The sequence below is a fragment of the Pieris napi genome, chromosome W (assembly GCF_905475465.1).
Source record: "Pieris napi chromosome W, ilPieNapi1.2, whole genome shotgun sequence".
Lineage (NCBI taxonomy): Eukaryota > Metazoa > Arthropoda > Insecta > Lepidoptera > Pieridae > Pieris > Pieris napi.
In genome coordinates this window covers 2,570,167-2,590,776 of record NC_062258.1, presented here as the reverse complement: position 1 = coordinate 2,590,776, position 20,610 = coordinate 2,570,167, and the positions used below count along the sequence as shown (strand labels likewise).

At 36.1% G+C, this 20,610-nt stretch overlaps 1 protein-coding gene across 9 annotated transcripts; it reads right to left on the bottom strand.

Annotated features, from left to right (window-relative positions):
• Positions 1-727: 727 nt before the first annotated feature.
• On the bottom strand, positions 728-19,975 carry LOC125062043 (cilia- and flagella-associated protein 410-like). Of its 9 annotated transcripts, XM_047667649.1 has the most exons (14): positions 19,877-19,975; positions 19,604-19,782; positions 9,260-9,325; positions 7,168-7,335; positions 6,104-6,176; positions 5,711-5,776; positions 5,440-5,535; positions 4,606-4,662; positions 4,264-4,344; positions 4,108-4,173; positions 3,648-3,721; positions 3,407-3,539; positions 3,200-3,308; positions 728-2,361 (listed from the first exon to the last, which is right to left on the bottom strand). In XM_047667649.1, exons 2-14 carry the CDS (start codon positions 19,681-19,683, stop codon positions 2,198-2,200), a joined length of 1,233 nt encoding a protein of 410 aa, XP_047523605.1. In that variant the 5' UTR covers positions 19,684-19,782; positions 19,877-19,975; the 3' UTR covers positions 728-2,197. The 9 variants fall into 9 exon arrangements, with proteins under 9 accessions (XP_047523605.1, XP_047523604.1, XP_047523612.1 ...); XM_047667648.1 differs by lacking the exon at positions 19,877-19,975 and having other exon boundaries at positions 19,604-19,838; XM_047667656.1 differs by lacking the exon at positions 19,877-19,975 and having other exon boundaries at positions 3,226-3,308; positions 19,604-19,837.
• Between the last annotated feature and the right edge of the window lie 635 nt (positions 19,976-20,610).

Here is a 20,610-nt window from a genome sequence, read left to right as displayed (position 1 = left end):
TCGTCTTCCCATCTTTTCGTTTGCCTACCTCTTTTTCTTCTGGTATCTCTTGGATACCACTCAGTTACTATCCATTTACATCTCTATACTATACATTTTTCTGTACTTTCTCTCAACATATGTCCGGTCCAACGCCATTTAAGCTGTCTGTAGATTGTGTGTACATTTTTGAATTTTGTTTTCTTTTTAATTTCTTGAAATTTTACTCTATCTCTTCTTTTTATACCTAAAATACTCCTTTCCATCCCGCCTCATGTCATGTTTCGATTCTCTCTCTACTCTTTATTGTATTTTTAGGGGTTTATAGTTAGGGTGAAATGAAAACAATACCTTGGGCAAGTTATAGCACTTTAATTTGTTCTACATTATTTACATCTTATATTAATACAATTTAACATTTTAGCTTTAGGACTAATATATTTTGAATAAATGAAGCGTTATGAAGCCAAGTGCCAAAACATATTTAGTATAGCATTTAATTTTGAAAATATTCACTTATAATACCACAATAATTTTGAAGCTCGTGTGGTATTCGGGGGATTATTTTTCCGACCCAAATGTCGGCCAATAGAATTGCACCATGAGACGAAATGTACAGTTAACAAATAAGAATTTCATAATGAATAAAACAACTACTTAATACTTTTCTTGAAGCAACGACCAGAGAAAATTTTCACAAAAAATTATCAGTATAATACCATGTAGGTTGTACCACGTGACGTCGAATGGTGCAATTCTATTGGCCGACATTTGGGTCGGAAAAATAATCTATTAAATTAAAGATTATTTTGTGATTTTAATTTTAATTTGATGCAGATCAATGTGATGATATATTATTTTGTATGAAGCAAACGAGCGGGACGCTCGTGCGTAAACGCCGATGGACACAATGTTAGAAGGTCCGCAAATGCGTTGGCGACCTTTTACAAAATTATTGTTTATACAAATTTACACGCCATTTCAAATTCTTATCCAATTCGTATTGTGAGTACGAAGATGAATCGTAGTAGAGGTTCTGGAGTGATTTAAGCACAGTTTAGTGAAATAATTTTATGGACTTTCAAGTGCCAGTATTTGTATGGGAGTGACGTCAGCTGACGCAAGGTCACGAGACCACCGCGATACAAATTGTTGAGATGCTTATGGGTTGTCTCGACATGTAAAGCCAATTGTGAGATTCAGCCATGCATGGTCACATGACCATTATTAAGCAAAGGCAAGCAGTCTCAGTAATAATGATGACGTTTAAAGCGTTTAGACCCTACACGTTTGAAGAGGTCATAGACCACTCCCAAAAGCAATGTAGTCGTTAAAAAATTATTTTAATAAAAAATACCAGATCATTCATATTTATGATTTCACTATCTTTCTATTCAGGTGTCTAGGCATTGCAATCTCTTACACATATTATGAGATTAGATGGCCATAGCAAAACTATTTCTGGTGAATACATCGTGCCATCCATCTTTAACGTATAATTAAAGCGAGACATATAATATGGTATATTTTAACTAAATTACGAGGACGGTTACACACTACAAATATAATTATAATATAACATAATTATACAAACTAATGTATCTGCCTTAGTAATGGTATAATGTATAAAAATCCATCAAAAGCAAATTAAGGTGGAATATTTAAATTTAACAATCGCTGATAATTTACTTTCAATTACATCATTGTTGACATCTAATTTATTTCTTAAGTAATTTTTGTAGTGACAGAATCGTTGGAATTTCGTGAGTTTAAATGAAAAATTAAATTTTTTGCATTACATATTTACCAGATTAAGACGAGGTAACAATTTGTAACACATTAAAAATCAAATAAAAAGAAAATTTAATAAACAAGTTTTAGTAAAATTATATTTGTGTGTATAATTAATTGCAATAAATTCAAAACTTCATGCACAAATAAACTCATGCAAATTTAAAAGCTATATATATGTACATTAAATCACAATTGCATTATTTTCCCCCAACTTTTGGGGCATCGGGGTACCCTTTACAGATTAAATGTTAATTATTTGTATGCGTTCCGCAAATTGCTAATGCGCTTTCTTAAGTAGTCAACTAAAATTTTTTTTGGAGAAAGGCTTTTATGAAATATTATTAAATTACACTCATGTTTAGTAATCTGAAAATATTTAAAATTATTTTATAAAAAACTAAGCAATATGACGGGCAATGAATTGTTACAGATTTAGTACCACAAAGTTCCAGCGCATTAGCAATTTGCGATTACAAAACTGGCAACATTTGACAAAATGGCCATCGCTTTGTACCAATTCCATTATAATTGGAAGATTAATCGACCTCTTCGTGTCACTGGCTATTCGCCAGCTCATCCATGCGACATCTGAAAATTTAAACGTAAATCATTAATTACATATTTCGCCAAGAGATGGCCCTGCCGGCATGTTAAATGTATAAAATCAAATGTTTATGAACATATAGAAATAGTATATATAAGCGACCTTCTCAACGTCGGAGGGCTCGCGAGTGCGTCGCCGTGACTCGTATTCAGTAAAAGACAGACCTTTAACGAGTATTTATAGATATATGTGCATCTGATAGTTAAATATTTTTTTAACGAAATATATTCTCCACAGAGTACTGAACACAACAGTGAGAAGCGTTTGCTTTTTAGGAAACAATGCCTACTGCAACACAGTTTAAAAAATCATTTATGTTGTTTTTAATTAATTGTAATTGTACATATTAAGACACCGAATACACAATATGTTAACGTTTGACACTAAACACTCGGGTTTAACAGATAGGGGTTAATCGAATGAACCACTTTTTTGCATAACATTTAAGCATTCTTCGGTGTGAAAGTGAGAAAGAAAACGACAATTTTTCCCTTTTCGTCTATACATCTCTTATTTATCGTCACTGGATATAAGGATTCCCTACACTCAACACGTGAAAAAGAGAGAGAGAGTATTTCGTGTCGTGGATTCAAATAGCTGCCGTAAGTAGTGAGGCATAAGGTTCAAATTCATTAAGCTCTTGCGAGGGTTTCGGCTCGAGCGAAACCTAGGGTTAAACCTGGTTTTTGATATACGTGAGGTACTCTAGTCCCAATAATAACTATTATTTTCATTACAACGTCCGCGCACATTAGATTTTCTTATATTAATAAGAATAGTTTTAATTTCTATATGTTGGTATTTTAAGAGAATTAACTGAACTAAAGGAGAAAATGTATTTTTCCTGCCTGACAGCCATTTTCGCGACCTCTAAGCTCGGGTTGTCCAACTCCTTCACCAGACAAAGAACGGCCGACAGCAGATTCGAACTCTGGAAATATATTTAAGATAAACGTGTTTCGTGTCCTTTTTGATCTCCCTCTAGGTCGTGGCTTCGTGTTATCATTTGAGAAGAGAGAGCGACCTTACCCTGGCCACGGGTCGCCTGGTGAAGCCCCTCCGCTCGGTCATGACCGCGGAGGAGTACTCCCTGCCCCCCGGATTGGGCCCCCTCTCGCCTCTTTCGCCCCTCTCCCATTCCCGGACAGAGTGCGTATCGCTTCTGGAATTATATGTAGTTAAAATAAACACCACGCCCTATTATGGTTAAATGTATAAAAAAGAGTTTGCCAAAAAATATGACTTATAAAAATGGAAATAAATCACGAACCGATCAATCCGCTCGCAAAAGTCTTGCGCGAGCGTACCGGACGGTCTCCACTCGCTATTGCTCGGCGCGAAGTCCTGAAATATATCAGATAGCGATGTGATATTTTATTGATAAAACGCCGGCCACGCCCTGTCCACGAGCGGCGAATTGTACCACTTTCAGCCCCACGGATGGTTTGTTTTAACATCAGGCGAGTGGACGATGCTTTTAAAGAAGCAAAAACTGCCCAACCGATTTTGATGAACACACTCGACAGTCCCTAATCTGGACAAATCTTGAGAATCTGACTTTATAGAGAAATATCAGGGAAATTTTACCGCACTTGCGTCGTCAACGTGGGTAATGTAGATGGCGCTCGTGAAGGTGGAGGAACTTTTGGAGAGTCGAACGGTGGTTATTCTAGGTGTTAACTACTCATAAAATAGTCAGGAGACGAAAGGATCGAAAGCCTCGAACTCACCGTGACGCTCTGCGCCGACACCGAATGCCTCAGAGATGCCGCCTCCGGAGACCTCGCAGCTCTTGGCTGAAAAAGCATATTTTTTTTAGCTTTCAGTAGTGAGACCCCTTCTCTTCTTACGTTTTGTCCCGTCTTGTGTAATTATTATAATCGTACCTCGTAATGGGAAGTGGTCATCGCCGGGTGGTCGTACCTCTCGTCTTCGGGCGAGGCCACCCGGCGCGGTGAGGCCGGGCACTAAGAAATATTAACGTTAATAAAAACTCCAAAACAAAACAACACTAGGCCTGTGCCACAAACGTCTCCCGGCAGTCTCAATGGTATACTGACCCTCTGGTGAATACTAGAGAAGGAAAATGAGAACCATGTTACGTCATTATAGCTCGATACTCAATATTAATTATATGTTTTTTTTTTTTCAATAATGGGGCCGTGGACCGACCCAGAGGGTTCGCGAGTGCGTCGCCGGACTTTTAATTAATAATGTTATATACTAACCGTGGGCGCGAGCGGAGATCTCGGTTCAGAGCTTTCTTCGACGGAACCGTCGCTTCCCTGACACACACACACATATTAGTATGAACGTACACACTCCGACACTCGTGCTTTAATCACATTCTAAAACCGAGTCAAATCACTAACAGGAAACTCGGATCCGAGCTCGGGTCGTCGCCGGGCAGACGATAACCTGAAGGGCAGCTCGGAAGCTCATTAGATCGATTGAAATGAGGGAAAATGCTTCGTTAGCGCGTTTTAAGGTGTGACGTCATCGAACTAATTATAAATGAGAGATGTACTGCCGCTGAGCGAGGGCTGCTGGGAGACTTGGACCTCCACTCGTGGGATGAAGGGCAGGATGGAAGTCACCGCCGTAAGCGAAGCACGAAGTAAAGGCCGAGGCCTACGCCGGCGAAGGCGGTTTTGACCCTAATCTTAATTAATTTAAGCCCTTAACAACCGAATACTAAAATCAAAAGATACACTCGTATACCGCTATCTAGTGAGCGTAGTAAACTATGACTTGGGCATTTACGAAACGATACAAAGAGCTTTGTAAGTCATGTATAGTAGTTAAACACATTGTTAGTTAAAATTAGCCACAAATAACTTGGAACCGATTGCGAACTCAACTCATTACTTTTTATAGAACAGGGGGCAAACGTGCAAAAGGCTCACCTGATGTTAAGCCAGAATGCCAAGTACAGCCGGCGCCGAGCGATTCTCCACTGCGAGCGCGTGTGGTTCCTACCTGGGATAGTTTCTGTTTCTTCTGCACATTCATATTTCTTGGGGAGGGGAGAGGGATGAAAACGAAGACATTTTTTTTATTACCTGCTCCCTTGCGCTCTGCGGTTGATAATAGTCGGGTTCCCTCTCGGGGCTCGACTCGCACGACCGAGCGGTCCGGTACTGGCTGTATTGCTCTTGCTGAAATATCACATTAAACATTTGACCTTTTTCATTTCCTAATAAGCTCATTTCGTGCGTTCTAACCCCGAATGTAATGACATCGAGTTAATTACTTACAGTATTTACACTTTAATCTAGATAAACGATCCTCCAATATCAAACACCTTTAAAGTCGATTAAAAATAAGACTCACTCGCTGAGGATACCCCTCATCATCAGAATCTGGTATATGAATGCCGCGTCTCATCGCCTCTTGGACCTGCAAACGGACGTGTGGATCTCTTATGTGCACTCAGTGAAAACAATTTATCTAAAGCCAACTCTGTCTTTTCGAGGGCAACCCGCAAACCTTGAACGCCTTTACCTCCCCATGAACCATTCTAGACATTTCTGAAAACCGCAATAAATTCCGTCCGGCACTTTTTGATTTTCGCGAAATAAAAGGCATTTTATCAAGCTCCACCTCTCGAAAATATCTCTAATCGTAAAGCGTCCGGAAGAAACTGCAAATCAGTTCGGCCTATGTCACAAATAACGTGCCTTCAAAGAAGGAAAAGCCAGCATTAAAGGTTATTAATCATCATACCTCTTTAGGTCTAACGGGAACATTGTCCAACTTCTCCAGATTCGGAATATTACGAAGTACTGTCATTCTGTACCTGAAAAGGACGGATTTTCATACAGCGGCAATTTTGAGCAAGCAAAAACCGTACCAGTTCGAATTAAATATTTTAAAAAAAATTGTAGGGTGATCAGCCTCCTCTGCCTGACTCGTGTCGACTTTTTAGGTCTAAGGAAAGCCGGTATCCTCGCGATGTTTTCCTTCAGCGTTTGAGTTTATGTTAATGCGCACAGCCGGGTATCGAACCTACTACCTCGGGGATGAGAGTCGCACGCTGAAGCCGACGATGCTCATTAAGAGCAAAATTTAATTCCTAAAACAAGTGTCAATTCTTACCTACCTTTAAAAACTTGACAAACATAGTCTTTCGATGACCAGAAGTCAGTTGTAGTAAAATAACAAAATATAACGGAAATCATCTATATATATAAAAGAAAGTCGTGTTTGTTACAACACTTATAACTCGAGAACGGCTGGACCGATTGCCATGGTTTTTGATTTGTTGGATTTGTTTCCGTCCCGAATAGCAGAATAAGCAATAAAATATCGGATAAGTTATCGAATAACAATTAATTAATTAATTAATTTTACGAATGCAAAAACCATATGGTGCCATCTGTTGACAAAACTACGCATCATTTTACGTCGAATTCGTGTTCAAGAAATTCCGATCTTGAGGTGAATGAGGAGATGCATAACCATGCTTTGATCCTGATCAAAAGATGTTGGATATCAGAAAGTGCTTAACATGCAGTATCGCCATATTGACGCTAGAGAGAAGATGCCTAATGTGTAAAACTGCCATTCTTCTTTCGCAATGGCAAGCATTAATGTAATACTTAACATTAATGAAATCCTAAAATAAGTTAAATTAAAGTAACAACGATATTATAAGGTTGTAGGGCGGAACGAAGTTAGCCAGGTCAGCTAGTATATATATATATATATATATATATATATATATATATATGCGTTAACAGAGGTAAGGAGTTAAGGTACCAGGACAACATAAGTACAAAGCTACTCACTCTGAATGTCTCGTACAAGGGTTCTCATCCAGCCAGAGGTTCGTCAGATCAGGAAGACGTCTCAAATGCCTGATCTCAGCTAAATCCCGGATCTCATTCTTCCTAACGTACAGCTCACGAAGGCGGCGGCACCCCGCAAAGTCCACCAGCGTACGGATCTTGTTAATGCTGAAAAATGCCGAATTTCATTTTAAACTCACTAATATTTCATTGTATTTATATCTGTACTGTGCCACTCTCTGCCATGTCCCTGCTGTTTCTTTCATCTATCCAGCTTCTAAATTGTCATAATCTTTTGCGTTTATTGTACCTTAGGCACCAGTTTAATACCGGCTCCACTTTTCTATTCCTCTTTATTACATAACACTCGCTATAATAGCGCATTTCCCGAGCCGCAAGGCCTAAGCCAATCAGAGCGTGTCTACGTTAATTGAACAATCGGCGAATTTGCATTAGCCAATAACCGATTGACGATCCATGTTTGGATTTCCAACTTTGCCGAATGGCAATCTTATGTGACTTTGACAACTGACTCAACATAGATAAACTAATAAAACCTCAGTTCACAGACTCGCTAACCCACGCCTAAAGCCTATGATCGACGGGCGAGTAAGACCGTGGTTTTAAATACCGACGAACTTGGCTCGCGGCTCGTTGGTGCTGATCGATTAGCAAGCAAATCAGTCGCAAACATGTCTTGTTCCGAGTCTGAAGCCTTGTGTTATCTCGCCATGGGATAAATAAATTTTATGTTTTTATTTTTTTATTATTTTAATTTTTAATGATTTTTTTTCTTAATATCGGTTATATCCGAGTTTGGTTCATATTTTTTTGCAATATCCACGAGTTTATTATATGCTGCAAGCCTATTTGCTTTGTTTTTATACTCGCTTGATTTAGTTTGCCATAAACAGGGACAGTCTTGAAAGGCATTTATAAATTGTATTATAAAATCGTGGCTGCAAGTACGTAGATCCATTATTGTGACACGGACTGAGCACGCACAGCTCTTCTGGCGCACATCCGTCCTCTAGCGCTGTCGCCGAAAAGTGACGGCTCGGCTCGCCGGCCGTGATCGACACGCGGTTTTGCATGGCGAGCCGAGTAAAAAATATAACACGACGACGAGCCGCGAGCCAGGCTCGGCGGTATTTAAAACCGTGGTTTTGCAATGATACACCGGCGAGCTTTACCGACGAGCCATAAAACCGCGGTCTTACTCGTCCGTCGATCAGGCCCTTTACAGCTAGCAGCGGGCAGGCCGTATTGCAAGGTGTACATCCTAAAGGTTCCTGGGGAGAAATGGATGGAGGAAGCAAAGAACAGATCCATAATACCACTAAGTGTATAAGTTATACAGTATAACACTAAACTGATCAATAGAGTATTATTTTGTAATTTTTATATTATGGAAATAAACTTATTATTATTACTGTAGAACCTATACAAATTGTTATTAAATTCTGTAAATTAAGAAATTTAAATTAAGCAATAATTTCATGAACCCGCCCAAACGCTTCGAAGCAAGATGGCGTCGTTCTATAAATATATTATTTCGATCAAAAACAGTCTTAATTAATTTGCTCAATTCCACTAAGTTGTGACCATTTTGTGTCACGTGACTGACGTATAAATCCTTTTTTTTAATCTACAAGTTATTCTACTCCTTTACAACCATGTCTTATACCGAATACTCTTAAAAATACTGTATTTTTCATTTCGTAATAGCACAATTATTGAGGTGAGGTGAATTACAATTTCCGTCCAAATACCCAATCAAGGCCTCCAAAGCCAGGTTATTGAACGTCTAGGGCATCTATAGAATACCTAGCCTTCCGTCTAGACAGGACTTAATTTCCGTTAAACGCCGAGGACCAAAATGGTTAAAGTCCCTGAACTCGCTGGTATTTATTTTAATGTCATATCATTTTTATTAAAATGTTGTATACTTTCACTTAAAACAATCTTTGAATGCAGAGGTAGCGCTTGAGTCTATTTGTTTGCTCGCGAGTGTATATAATTATATAAAATTAAATATGAACTATCAAATTAGTTAAGTTAACTCATCGGCTATAACTAGTTCAAACATTACCTGAACGCTAGAACTTCAACATTGGGCATTTTCCTCAACACGCTGACATCACCGAGTTCGGCTCCCCTGGAAAATAAAAATATTTATTAATTAATAATTAATAAAAATATTTAAAATAGATTAAAACTGCTAACTAACAAGCGAAAACAATTTAAATATTAACTTTTGATTTCGTTGCGCACGCGTCGGTCACGCGATTCATCGCCATATAAGCAATTGTTTAATATTAATTATTTATAACTAGTTTCTTGTTTGGGAAAGAAACCGGCTTTGACGAGAATGAGGTCAATTTAACGCGTAATCAGGCTAACGTGAACCCTGGAGTTAAAAGGACGAATATGTCAGACAACTACAAGTTTCACCCGTTCTTCTTCAGAGAGTTACCAAAGGACTCTGAGCTTTTTTGGACATATAGCATAATGGTCCCGATAACTCGGACTCGCTGGAGTGACCGAGGTCCTTGCAGGCCATACCACACAGGCTTGCCAAAGGGGGAGTGGAGGAAGATATGCAACACCAACAAGACCTTCAGTAATACTTGCCGTACTTGTTTAAGGAACAGAAATCTAAAAAGATTTCATTGTAACCTCTTCTACTATCTTTTACTTCTTCTTTTAATAGCACAAACTATCGATTTCTTGTGTATTTCAATTTGACAATGTTGGTACTGACATACTAATAAAAATACATACATAAAATCAAAATGGGGTCGTGGGTTTGAACCGTGAAAAAGCTTGGTTGCACCCTCAAACCTACCGAAACAGAAAACTTCATTTCGGACAAGCTACCAATCACAATTCCACTATTAAAATTCTAACATTTGTGTTTATAGTACGGGCAGTCATCGCGGCCCATGGCCACCCATTTAAGTGGGTGCGTTGCCGGCCTTTGAGGGAGTAGTTTACTCTTTCTTTAAACTGTTAGAGAAGATACGACCTTCCAAGACCTCCACCGAAAGTCGATTCCACCGTTCGCTAGTTCGCACAATAAAATGTCTTGTGAACCGTGGAAGACTTCCAGCGAAGGTGAAGCGGATGAAATTTGAAGTTAACACGGCTCGTAATGTGATGAAGAGGCAGGATGGATTAACCCAAATAACTCCTCAGAACACTCTCCATAGTAGAATAAGCAGAGAGAGGCAATACATCTATTATCTGCGTAGATTGACAATTCGACAAGCACTTCTCTGAATTTGAAGGAAATAGCTGGTATTTGGGAGAACCGGTCCAGATATGTGAGCAATATTCCATATCGTACTTGAGCTTGTGCATGCGCGTACGCAACTGACGTCACTTTCAATTTCATTAACTCGTTATTAAGTGTAAAGGATTAACGGGACCGTGGTCTCGGAATTAACGAACTTTAACTTGTTCGTTTTACATCTCGAGTATAATAGCGTAGGCGTGCGTGACCTTCAACGATCTCTTCAACAATACACAATGATTCATCGTAATCATGACTCCGGCTGTTTGACGAAATTCCTATAATATATAATACATATAATAGCAGAAGCTCTGTTTGTCTTTTTTTATAGAACAGGGGGGGAGCAAACGGGCAGGATGTTAAGTGATACTGCCCATGGACAAGCCCAGGGGGATCGCGAGAGATTTTAAGAATTGGTACACTCTTGTAAGTCAGCTGGACAGCTGGCTCCTTCGACGGTCTGGTGACTTCTTCCTTATCCCTGAGTTCGTGGAACAGACACCAATGGACTTTCCATGTCCGCATTTATTACTCGCTCAGCAGCATGCCTCAGAAGGCTGTTATATAAAACAATCTGCTAGAGCAGAAGAGCCAAGCCCATGGGCTCCTTTAAGTGGATGGGTTCTTTGCTCCTCCCTTTCCACCTTTACAAGTTACCCATATCTCTAATATCCTTGGATGTATGGCTTCCATTTTAGGAGCAGCTTTGTTGGTTAAAGGCATAAAATCAAATGGTGAGTAAATTAATTAAATGTAACATATTATTTATATGACATATACAGCAACTCCATAAAGACCTTCCGCCGAGTTTTACCAACCTTAACTCACACCCTCTTTTGAAGCCCCGGCTTTGCATGGGCAACCATAAATCATGAATTTCAATTGCAAAAGCAATTTTTCTATCCTTCAAATATCCAGGAAAATACTCGAAATGGTCCAGCCGTCATCAAGTTGCGCTTAACATATAATTATTACTAAAATTATTTATTTCTGAGCAGTGTTGCCCTAGTGGCTTCAGCGTAGGTTCGAACCCCGGCTGTGCACCACAGGACTTTTAATGCGCATTTAACATTCGCTCGCACGAAGGAAAGTCGGCGTGTGTCAGGCACAGGAGGCTGATCTCCCACTTGCCTATTACATTAACAAATCATGAAACAGATACAGAAATCTGACGCCCTGAGGTTTTTTATTATTTCATTGGCTTTATATTATAATCCTAACTGTACCTATGATTTGGCATAGTTTTTTGTAGCTTGTCCTCGTTTTAACGATATATAATTTTAGTGATATATATATATACAGTATACATACATATATAAACACACTTAAAATTTCTTGGAGCACTTCCTCGACCCATATAACGGCGCCAGGCTGACTGTTGGAGTATAGCCAGCACACTCAAAATATCATTTATTCATAGGTAATTCTATCTACTGTAAGAAAAGGCAATACACTCTTCGTCACTCTTAGAGGCTTATAAGCACCTGCAACCATTACATGCTCCTCATCACGATACAGCAGTTCATTATTATCATTATAATGAAAGGAATTACCACTGTTTCACCTCTTTCGGCAAGTTATGGTAACAGGAGCATTCACTTCAAGAGACAACATATTTTGCATACGCTCCGAAACTATAGGATTGAGTTGTACATAGTTCAAAAAAGTTAGTGTATGAAGTTACGATAGTGTAACCAATAAAGATTTCTATATGCTGCGGAAACTATTGACAATGAGCAATGTGATGTATTTCAGTTTTATAGAAAACAAATAGAAGAAACAACTATAGTAGCAGATGGTGAAAATGGGCTCACAGATACCAAGGAATTAATGTGATTATATTAAAATGTGTTTGAGTGTAAAAGTATCAGAAATAAAAGCCTTTTATTAAGTATGTACAAAAAATTAAATCATATTAAATTACGATAATTATTATGAAATATATTATTTTATTTCAAACACACACACAATTAACACTCGTATTACCACGAAATACTTTTTATATAATTAGCATAATGAGCAAGATAACTTTCTAACTCAAAAGCAAGACATTAACTTTCATTTATCTTGTCTATGGTTTTGTTTATGTAAATATCCCACGTGATTTTATTTAATGAAACTCACTTAACAATTAAATAAGTTAGGTTAGGTTACTAATATTATAAAGAGTTACATTTTGTGATATAACAGGGGGTAATGGTATTTGTGACATAGGCTGAACACGAATGAAAAGACTGTCGTGGTAGTCGGATTTGCAGTTTCTTTCTTATAAACGCTGTCTTAACGATGAGAGGTATGTTCTGGAGGTGGAGCTTAATAATGCCTTTTATTTCGTGAAACTCCAAAAGTTCTGGACGGAATTTATTCAGGTTTTCAACAATATCTCGAATGGTCCATAAGGAAGGTCGTATTCAAGGTTATATAGGCGCTAGTATAAAATAATAAGAAAAGAATTTGAAGTTACATTTAGAAAATTCTTTCACCCACACTTTAATATCAGCGAGAAACAAGAACCTATAAATATGACACAACCTTTTAAGTAATTAAAAACGAAAATCAGACTAGAACATAAATTCTTTTCAAACAAATTAACTCCAAAATGTTTTAAAAATTAGTATATTATATAACTACTTATTAGTATTACAGAATAAAATGTATGTATGTAATGTTTATACATAAAGTGTTAAATACTAAGCCAAACAGCAATGTGTTCATTCAATAAACACGCACATTTGTCTCACGAAAAAAAAGATATTTTCATCTTTACATAGTCTTCGATCACTGGAATTACAATTATTTTGTGCAATAAACTAAAAAATTAAAAACGTTTAACCAATAATCCATACAATAAATCTGTAATGTATAGGCCATTGTTTCAATGTGGGAAGTGAGTGGGTAACGACATTGAAACGCAAAAGTTGTACCCACATAAGTATTCTATATTGAAGTCACAACTAGCACTACATATCATATCTTACTCTATTTGGTTCAGTAATAAGGAACTCTCATGTAGTTACATATATGTATATATATATATATATATATATATATATATATCCGTTCTATGTAAACGTTGATCTAGTAAGATATTAAAAGAAATGTTGATCCACCTTCTTGCAGTGTATAATTGGCTCTTTACAAATATAACTGATATACTTTGATCCGAATTAGAAATGGAAGGCTTGTTTGGGGATCTGCATCGGTCGCTTTGCAACATACTTGCCATCAAAAAATACATTAACATAATGTTTTTGTAGATCCGTAACGGTCGCAAACATTATACCGACGAGTCAAATGTGCATCCGTTTTATATGCGAAATCTTACTAACTAACGTTGATCCGAGGGCTTTTGACCTTGACCTTTTAGTCTTTTAACGATGAATATAATGACGATCCAGTCGTTCAGTTGAAAAAAAATTGCAATAGAAAAGTAAAACAGTTACAAGAAAGAAACACACAAGTCAATAGTGGGGAAAGTAGCCAGAACTTATCGACTAATGAGGGCGTAAGTGTACTCATAGAAGGAATTCCGGATTTTGGAGGAGGTAAAGTTGAAAAAAGCGTTAATAATACGGCGAGAAAATGTAAGTGGGACCGAAGAAATGCATGTTTCTACTGTCAAGCAATTGTAACTATACGTAATTATTCTAGACATCTTTTACGTAACCACGCAGATGAAATCGAAGTTCTTCAGTATAAAGCTATTAATGATACAGACCCTAAAATACGAAAGCTAAAACGACAAAAAATTATAGATAAATTGAGAAACAAGGGAATTTTTTTACACAATTCTAATAGCTTTGATCGGGACGCTCATTTAACCTTATTACCATCAAAACGAAGCAACCAGGGTACCTCTAGTCCGTCAACTTACGCTACTTGTAAAACATGCTTGGGTACATTTAAAAGATCTTCATTTTTCAGACATTTAAGAAATTGTAAAGCTTCTGAACATGTTCTTCCGTCACTTAAAAGAAAAGCATTGTTTAATCACAGCTTAACAATCGTTCCCAATACGGCGAACGCTTCGATTGAGCTAAAAGAAAAAAATACTGTCGCATCTTCGTTCTGATGAAATTTCATTAGTAGTTAAAAATGATCCATTAATCATAGCATACGGTGCTCGTCTCTTGAAGAAGAAAAAAGAACGATGAAGTCGTAAAGCGATTTGCTCCAAAATGAGAGATTTAGCTACTCTTTTAATTTTATTGCGGAAAAAAGACACAACTATTGAAAATCTCACCGACGCAATTGATCCTGAAAAATATGAAACATTTGTAAGTGCCATAAAAGAAATGTGTGGCTTTAATGAACAAACAGGCATGGTCAAACTAACTAAACTAACAAAAATAATGCGAGAAAACATAGATTTAAAAATAGCTTGCCGTGAAGATTTAAAAATGCCAAGCTTCAACCAATATTTATTTCCAAGACCTGGTACACAAGAACCTTTTGAGCGCGGTAAGTGTTTAGATATGATAAAAAAACAGTGTAATTTGAAACGCCCCTAGATGATTACATCAACCGGAATGAGACATCATATTGCTACAATGTCCCAAATTCATTCTAAACAAAATGATCATTATACTGAGCAATTGGCAGGATTTCTAGGGCATAATATATCAGTTTATGCACAAAATTATAGATTGCCTATGCAGGTACTCCAAAAAGCTGTTGTAGGATCTCAACTCTTAGAATATGAAAATACATTAATGGAGAAGAAGAGTAACATAATAGAAACCATTAGGTCTCAATCATACCAAGAAACTAAAAACTTTGAGGAAGAGACGCCATTCAAAAAATTCGGCAATAGAAAGCGACCAATCTAACATCTTACTTACAAACCCCAAAATATCTATCGAAACACCAGAAACTACAGTCAATAAGAACATGGACGATATAGAAATTGGAGACTATAATGAAGTAAACGATAAAAAACAAGACAATCATTACAACCAAGATCCTACAAATAAAGACCCCAAAATTAAGCCAAACAGAAGCAACACGAAAAGAAAATGGTCAAGTAGTACAAGTGAAAGCGATGTTGATGATGATAAACAGATTCAGAAACGAAGTAAAACTAGACGAGCCAAAGAAAATAATATGTATCATAAAGATTCTAAAAATAAAAATATCAATATTAAACCAAATAACAGAAAGACGTATGTTAACAATATTTATAAAAAAAAGTAAATATATTTTAATGAAGATTCTGTGTGATATGTCAAGTTCCTCATAATATTAATAGTAATTATTATAATATATAATTAATATATTATGTATAATAATAGATCTCATAACAAGGGCACATGTAATGTCTCCTTAATGTTAGTGGTTTAGTGATAGTACCTGACTATATACTATTGAATGGGTAGTAAGAATATTTGGTATGTGATTTTTTTTCTACCTGTTAATAATTATAATCTTTGACTGACTGATTATAAATATTTTAAAAATGTTTTTTAAGTTATATTATTCATAAAAATATTGAGAACATATTTTTTCTTATTATCTGGCTAATTATAATGTTTGTTATAAATGTTAGAATTGTCGATTGAGTACCTATAAACGAAATGTTACTTATGTTGTTTTATTTTCAAAATTATTTTGTAAATGTTAGTAATGTGTAACGTATTAAAGATGTTATATAATAAAAAAAATATGATTGATAACAAATGTTTTTTTCTAAATGTCATCCAAACTCAACTTTGATATGATGCGATAAGATCATTTTTTGCCTTTCTAAATTATCACTTTAATTAATATATGTAACCATGCCACTTAAACATTATAATAACAATTAGAAATTGTCCTTATATAAGACTATATCGAGTATTGGTAGGACTGTTGCGAAGGCCAGTCTGAGGAAAGGCCAGACCTTTGTCAGTTAATCAACGGCCAAGCGGTAGCTAAACAACGCTACGGTGTCCCGGGATGAAGGGCATTATTTGCGGAGTAATAACAGGGCTTCGAGACTCTAGATCTTATATCTCAGGGTTACTGAGTGCAATACAATATCACATACTCTGTATGACATGGAGCTGCTGGCATGCATGCAGCTGGCCACGAAGCTTAACATCGGGTAAGCGACAAGCGCGTGTCGTCATAAATTTCCTTACCATAAATATATATCATACCTATAAACATAAAAACTGAATAAATAAAGAAAAGTTACTGATTAGGTGGTCTTGCAATAAATTATAGGAATTAAACCATCCAAATACCTTAGGTAAGTCCAGTAGGAGGACTTGCTGACTTCTGATTGGCCCATTTGAATCGGATCAACAACTATCGGAGTGGATTTGTATATTGGATCAACATTTCGGTTGCGTTTCCTAAATTTCAACGGAGTAAATCGTTGATCCGGTCGGAACCACATTTGTATGAAAAATATTATATTGGATCAACAAAAACCACCCGGATCAACATAGGTTTTCGGATCAACAAAGTGCTCGCGATATAGCACGCATGATCAACAATTGACGGATTGATATAACTATATATATATATATATATATTAGTTAATAATTAGAAGCGCAAACCAAATGTTAGCAATCATTGTACACTTGTTGTCAATAAATTCTAAAACTTCAAATGAAATGAATGAGCCTTTAGTTTTCATGCATTCATGAATTGTAATATAACATTCTTCCTTCCGATAATGTCCAATGGGTCGACTACACTTATATTTTTAATGGGTATGGGCTGGTTTTTGTTAATCCAGCATCACAACTCCACTACCCCTAATTTTATGTTATAAGCCCATGTTTTGAATGATTAAAACCAGATGACACCTCAAACAAGTGTTTCATTTATTTGAACATCCCTCCATTAACCCCCACCAAACTTTTTATACTAAGTCACAGTAGTTAAACCCAGTTAGATAAGGTTATAATAAACTATTCTAGAACTGAAAATGTTAAGAAACACTTTCAAATATTTACAATTGCTTCACATGACGTGTTAAAGTTAGACTGACCAAATAATAGATGACTATTTGAAGAGTGTTACCCTAGTGGCTTCAGAATGCAATGCTCCTGAGGGCAGAGGTTCAAACCCTGCACTAATGAGAAAGGAAACAGGCCAGAAAGAGGCAGAAAGACGACTAGACAGACACAGAAGGATGATGACCTACTTGCCTATTATAAAAAAAAATCATCACAAAATAGATACAGAAATCATTTTAATTTTCATCTAATTTCACTTACTTTCAAAGATGCCATGAAAAGGCTTACTTTAAATATACTGGTGACGGTTCAGATGTTTCATTAATGTAATAAGCATTAGTTAAACTATTATTCTCTCTTAAGGGGTGTCAAAAACATTTGAAATAACATCTGTAAAGGTCTTTAGTAATACATAACACAGTTACAGTAACTATATAATTTAAGTTATATTAAGAAAATCCTGTAAGTCCAGGAGAAATATGACTTTTTTATTTAAAGAAATTGACAAATGTATCTTAATTAGCCTAACAATGCATGACACAATCTCTTGTACACACCTTAGTCATGTATACATACCTTAAATGGTTAGGAATATTTTAAAATACAACTACTTACTTGTATTTTGCAGTATAAATGTGCATACATTGCTTCCGAATGAGTGGGCCACATTGAATAATGCATTGAAGTTAAGTAAGTCAAATTTATAAAAAAGCCAACTTAACTCATGTAAACAAGTTTAATCATTTTGTATTTTTCATGTTTCCTACACATTTTTTTCTTACACGGCTCTCCCAAAACTAATAGCTTGCAAGGGTGTATAAAGCCCACAACTATTGAATATGTATGTTATAATTTCTGTTTTATGTGAGAAAGCATAAATTATTTAAAATAATTGTTGATATATATGTATAGTATATTATATATATCAACACAATATAACATTACAATTAATAAAACTGCATCAAATGCAACAACTCATTTAATGCACTTTAACCATCATTTTATACCGAAGTTAAAACCCGAACCCCACACACAATGCACGCTCCTAGTCAGATAATCAAGTAAGTAATATCCACTGTAACCATCTTTTGCAGTACCACTATAAACACATCAACAACACCCATAGGCATATAGCAAATGTATTTGACTATCTATGACTTGCAACACATTATGTTGTTTTATACCCTATAAGCAAGAAATAAAGAGGTCCAATTCTAAGCCCCATAAATTGTATAGATTTAAATTTAGTTTCAGGTTTTACTCTACTATGAAATACATAATACATCCTACATTTTGCAATTAATTTTTGTTGCAAAGAAAATATTGTCATAAGGACAACTGTCAACCTTGAACAGTGAATTGTGTGGTTTTCAATTTATACAAGATTCTAACAAGATGCAAATATGTACGGAAAGACACTTACAGTATTATGTAAATTAGTTATGTATGTTTATATAAGAGTAAATTTGTATGAGGAGATAAAATTTATGTGTTTTTGTAAAAAACCAGTGTTCTATCAGATAGCAATAACAAATAATTTATAACGTCCATTGGTGCTCTCAACAGCAAGACTAAGACTAAGAAAATTATTCATCCAAGATTCTTCAAAGAAATTATCTTTACTTTTTGTAGTACTAGAAATTTATTTTCAGTACTACTACTGTAAAACGTATACATAACATTTATAAGAAATTTGTGTAATAAATAATATTAGAAGTTTTTATCTAAATTATAGGCTTATTATGTATAGCAATCTTTTAGTGAGTACTGGTATATGGAACTATTTAGCATCGCAAAACAATATACAAATATTTGTGTTTGTAAATATGATTTATAGTCTTTATCCAATTTCGCATAATATCTTAATAAGGCAAAAAATATTATAGGATACTAGGGAAATGCCGAGAGTAGGTAATTAGTAATTTTAGACGCAACATAGGTAGGTAGATAGTAGATAAAGAAATAAAAACGTAGGTAGATAAAGTGTATTTCATAACGGTATAATTTAATTACATTAAACATCACGCAATTTCGATCAGCTGTTATTATACCATTGTTTGATCAACCATGCTGTACAAATGCTGTTATTGTCTTTAGTCCTATTTCTAGATTTATTTAAGGGTTGAGAAGGTGAACGAACGCGAGTTCACTAGCGGAACGAACCACGCAAGCCCTGGGTTCCGTAGGTACTTACCAGCAGTTTAGCTTTTTTACCGATGATAAATCCGATTGTTTCGATCTAGCGATCACCATCTCCTCCGTTAATCGAGCCATATTTCACAGCACAACACACAATATCACTGATTTAGACAGGAGAACTGCGGCCGCTCATCGCACCTCGAATGCACAACTCGCCAGAAACGCGAACAATAACTGAGGAAAAGTGAAAACTAAAAATGCAAATTGCTAGCAAGTTAAAAAATGTGTCATTATGAATGACAGTAAAAATTGACAAATGATAACTGACAATTTTATTACGATTTTAAGTGTTCAATAGTTTGTCTATTCAATGACAGTTCGTGTTGACAAAAATGGTCAGACAGCGGACGGGGCGATCCTGCAAGCTTCGCGTCGGCCGACCCGCCGCACTCGGCGTGATTTCAGTGTTGCCAGATCAGAGGATTTCCGCCTAGATTTAGAGGTTTCTCAACCGAGTTAGGGGCAGAATAGGGGGAAAGAATATTTAATTAAGAATAATAAATTGAAGTACGAACACATCGTAAGAATAGGATCCGTGTGGTTAACCTTACTAATAGTATGTTCGTTTGAGCTGTCAAAGAACTAAGTGATTTTAATTAAAGACAAATTCTAAAAGTACATGATAATTCAGTAATAATACTACATAAGAATTATTATTTTTGAAGTTATACTTCTTTAGGCGCGTTATGAAAAATTGATGAGAGTGAAATTTTACGATGCGTGCGCACCGTGACACAAAATTAACAGAATGAAGTTGCCCACTAAATCGCTCATTAAGTTGAGGACGACCAGCGAAATCAAGTAGATACAAAAAACAGTGTTAAATACAAACAAGCATAAGAATTAAAAATGCAAACTATTTGAACCAAGAAAATAAATTATCGGTACTGTGTCCTAATTCTACTCTAGCTGAGGTCAGAGAACCGTGAAAAATGTCAAAACTCTCTGCAATATCATTATGGTAGCGACATAACCTATTAATTGGCGAGTTTCTGCCAACCT

Coding starts and splice junctions, on each gene's coding strand:
- LOC125062043 (XM_047667649.1), bottom strand. CDS start 19,683: ATGGCTCGATTAACGGAGGAGATGGTGATCGCTAGATCGAAACAATCG. Junction 6,177..7,167: donor CCTTGTACGAGACATTCAGA/GTGAGTAGCTTT, acceptor CGTCCTTTTCAG/GTACAGAATGACAGTACTTC. Junction 5,777..6,103: donor TTCCCGTTAGACCTAAAGAG/GTATGATGATTA, acceptor GTCCGTTTGCAG/GTCCAAGAGGCGATGAGACG.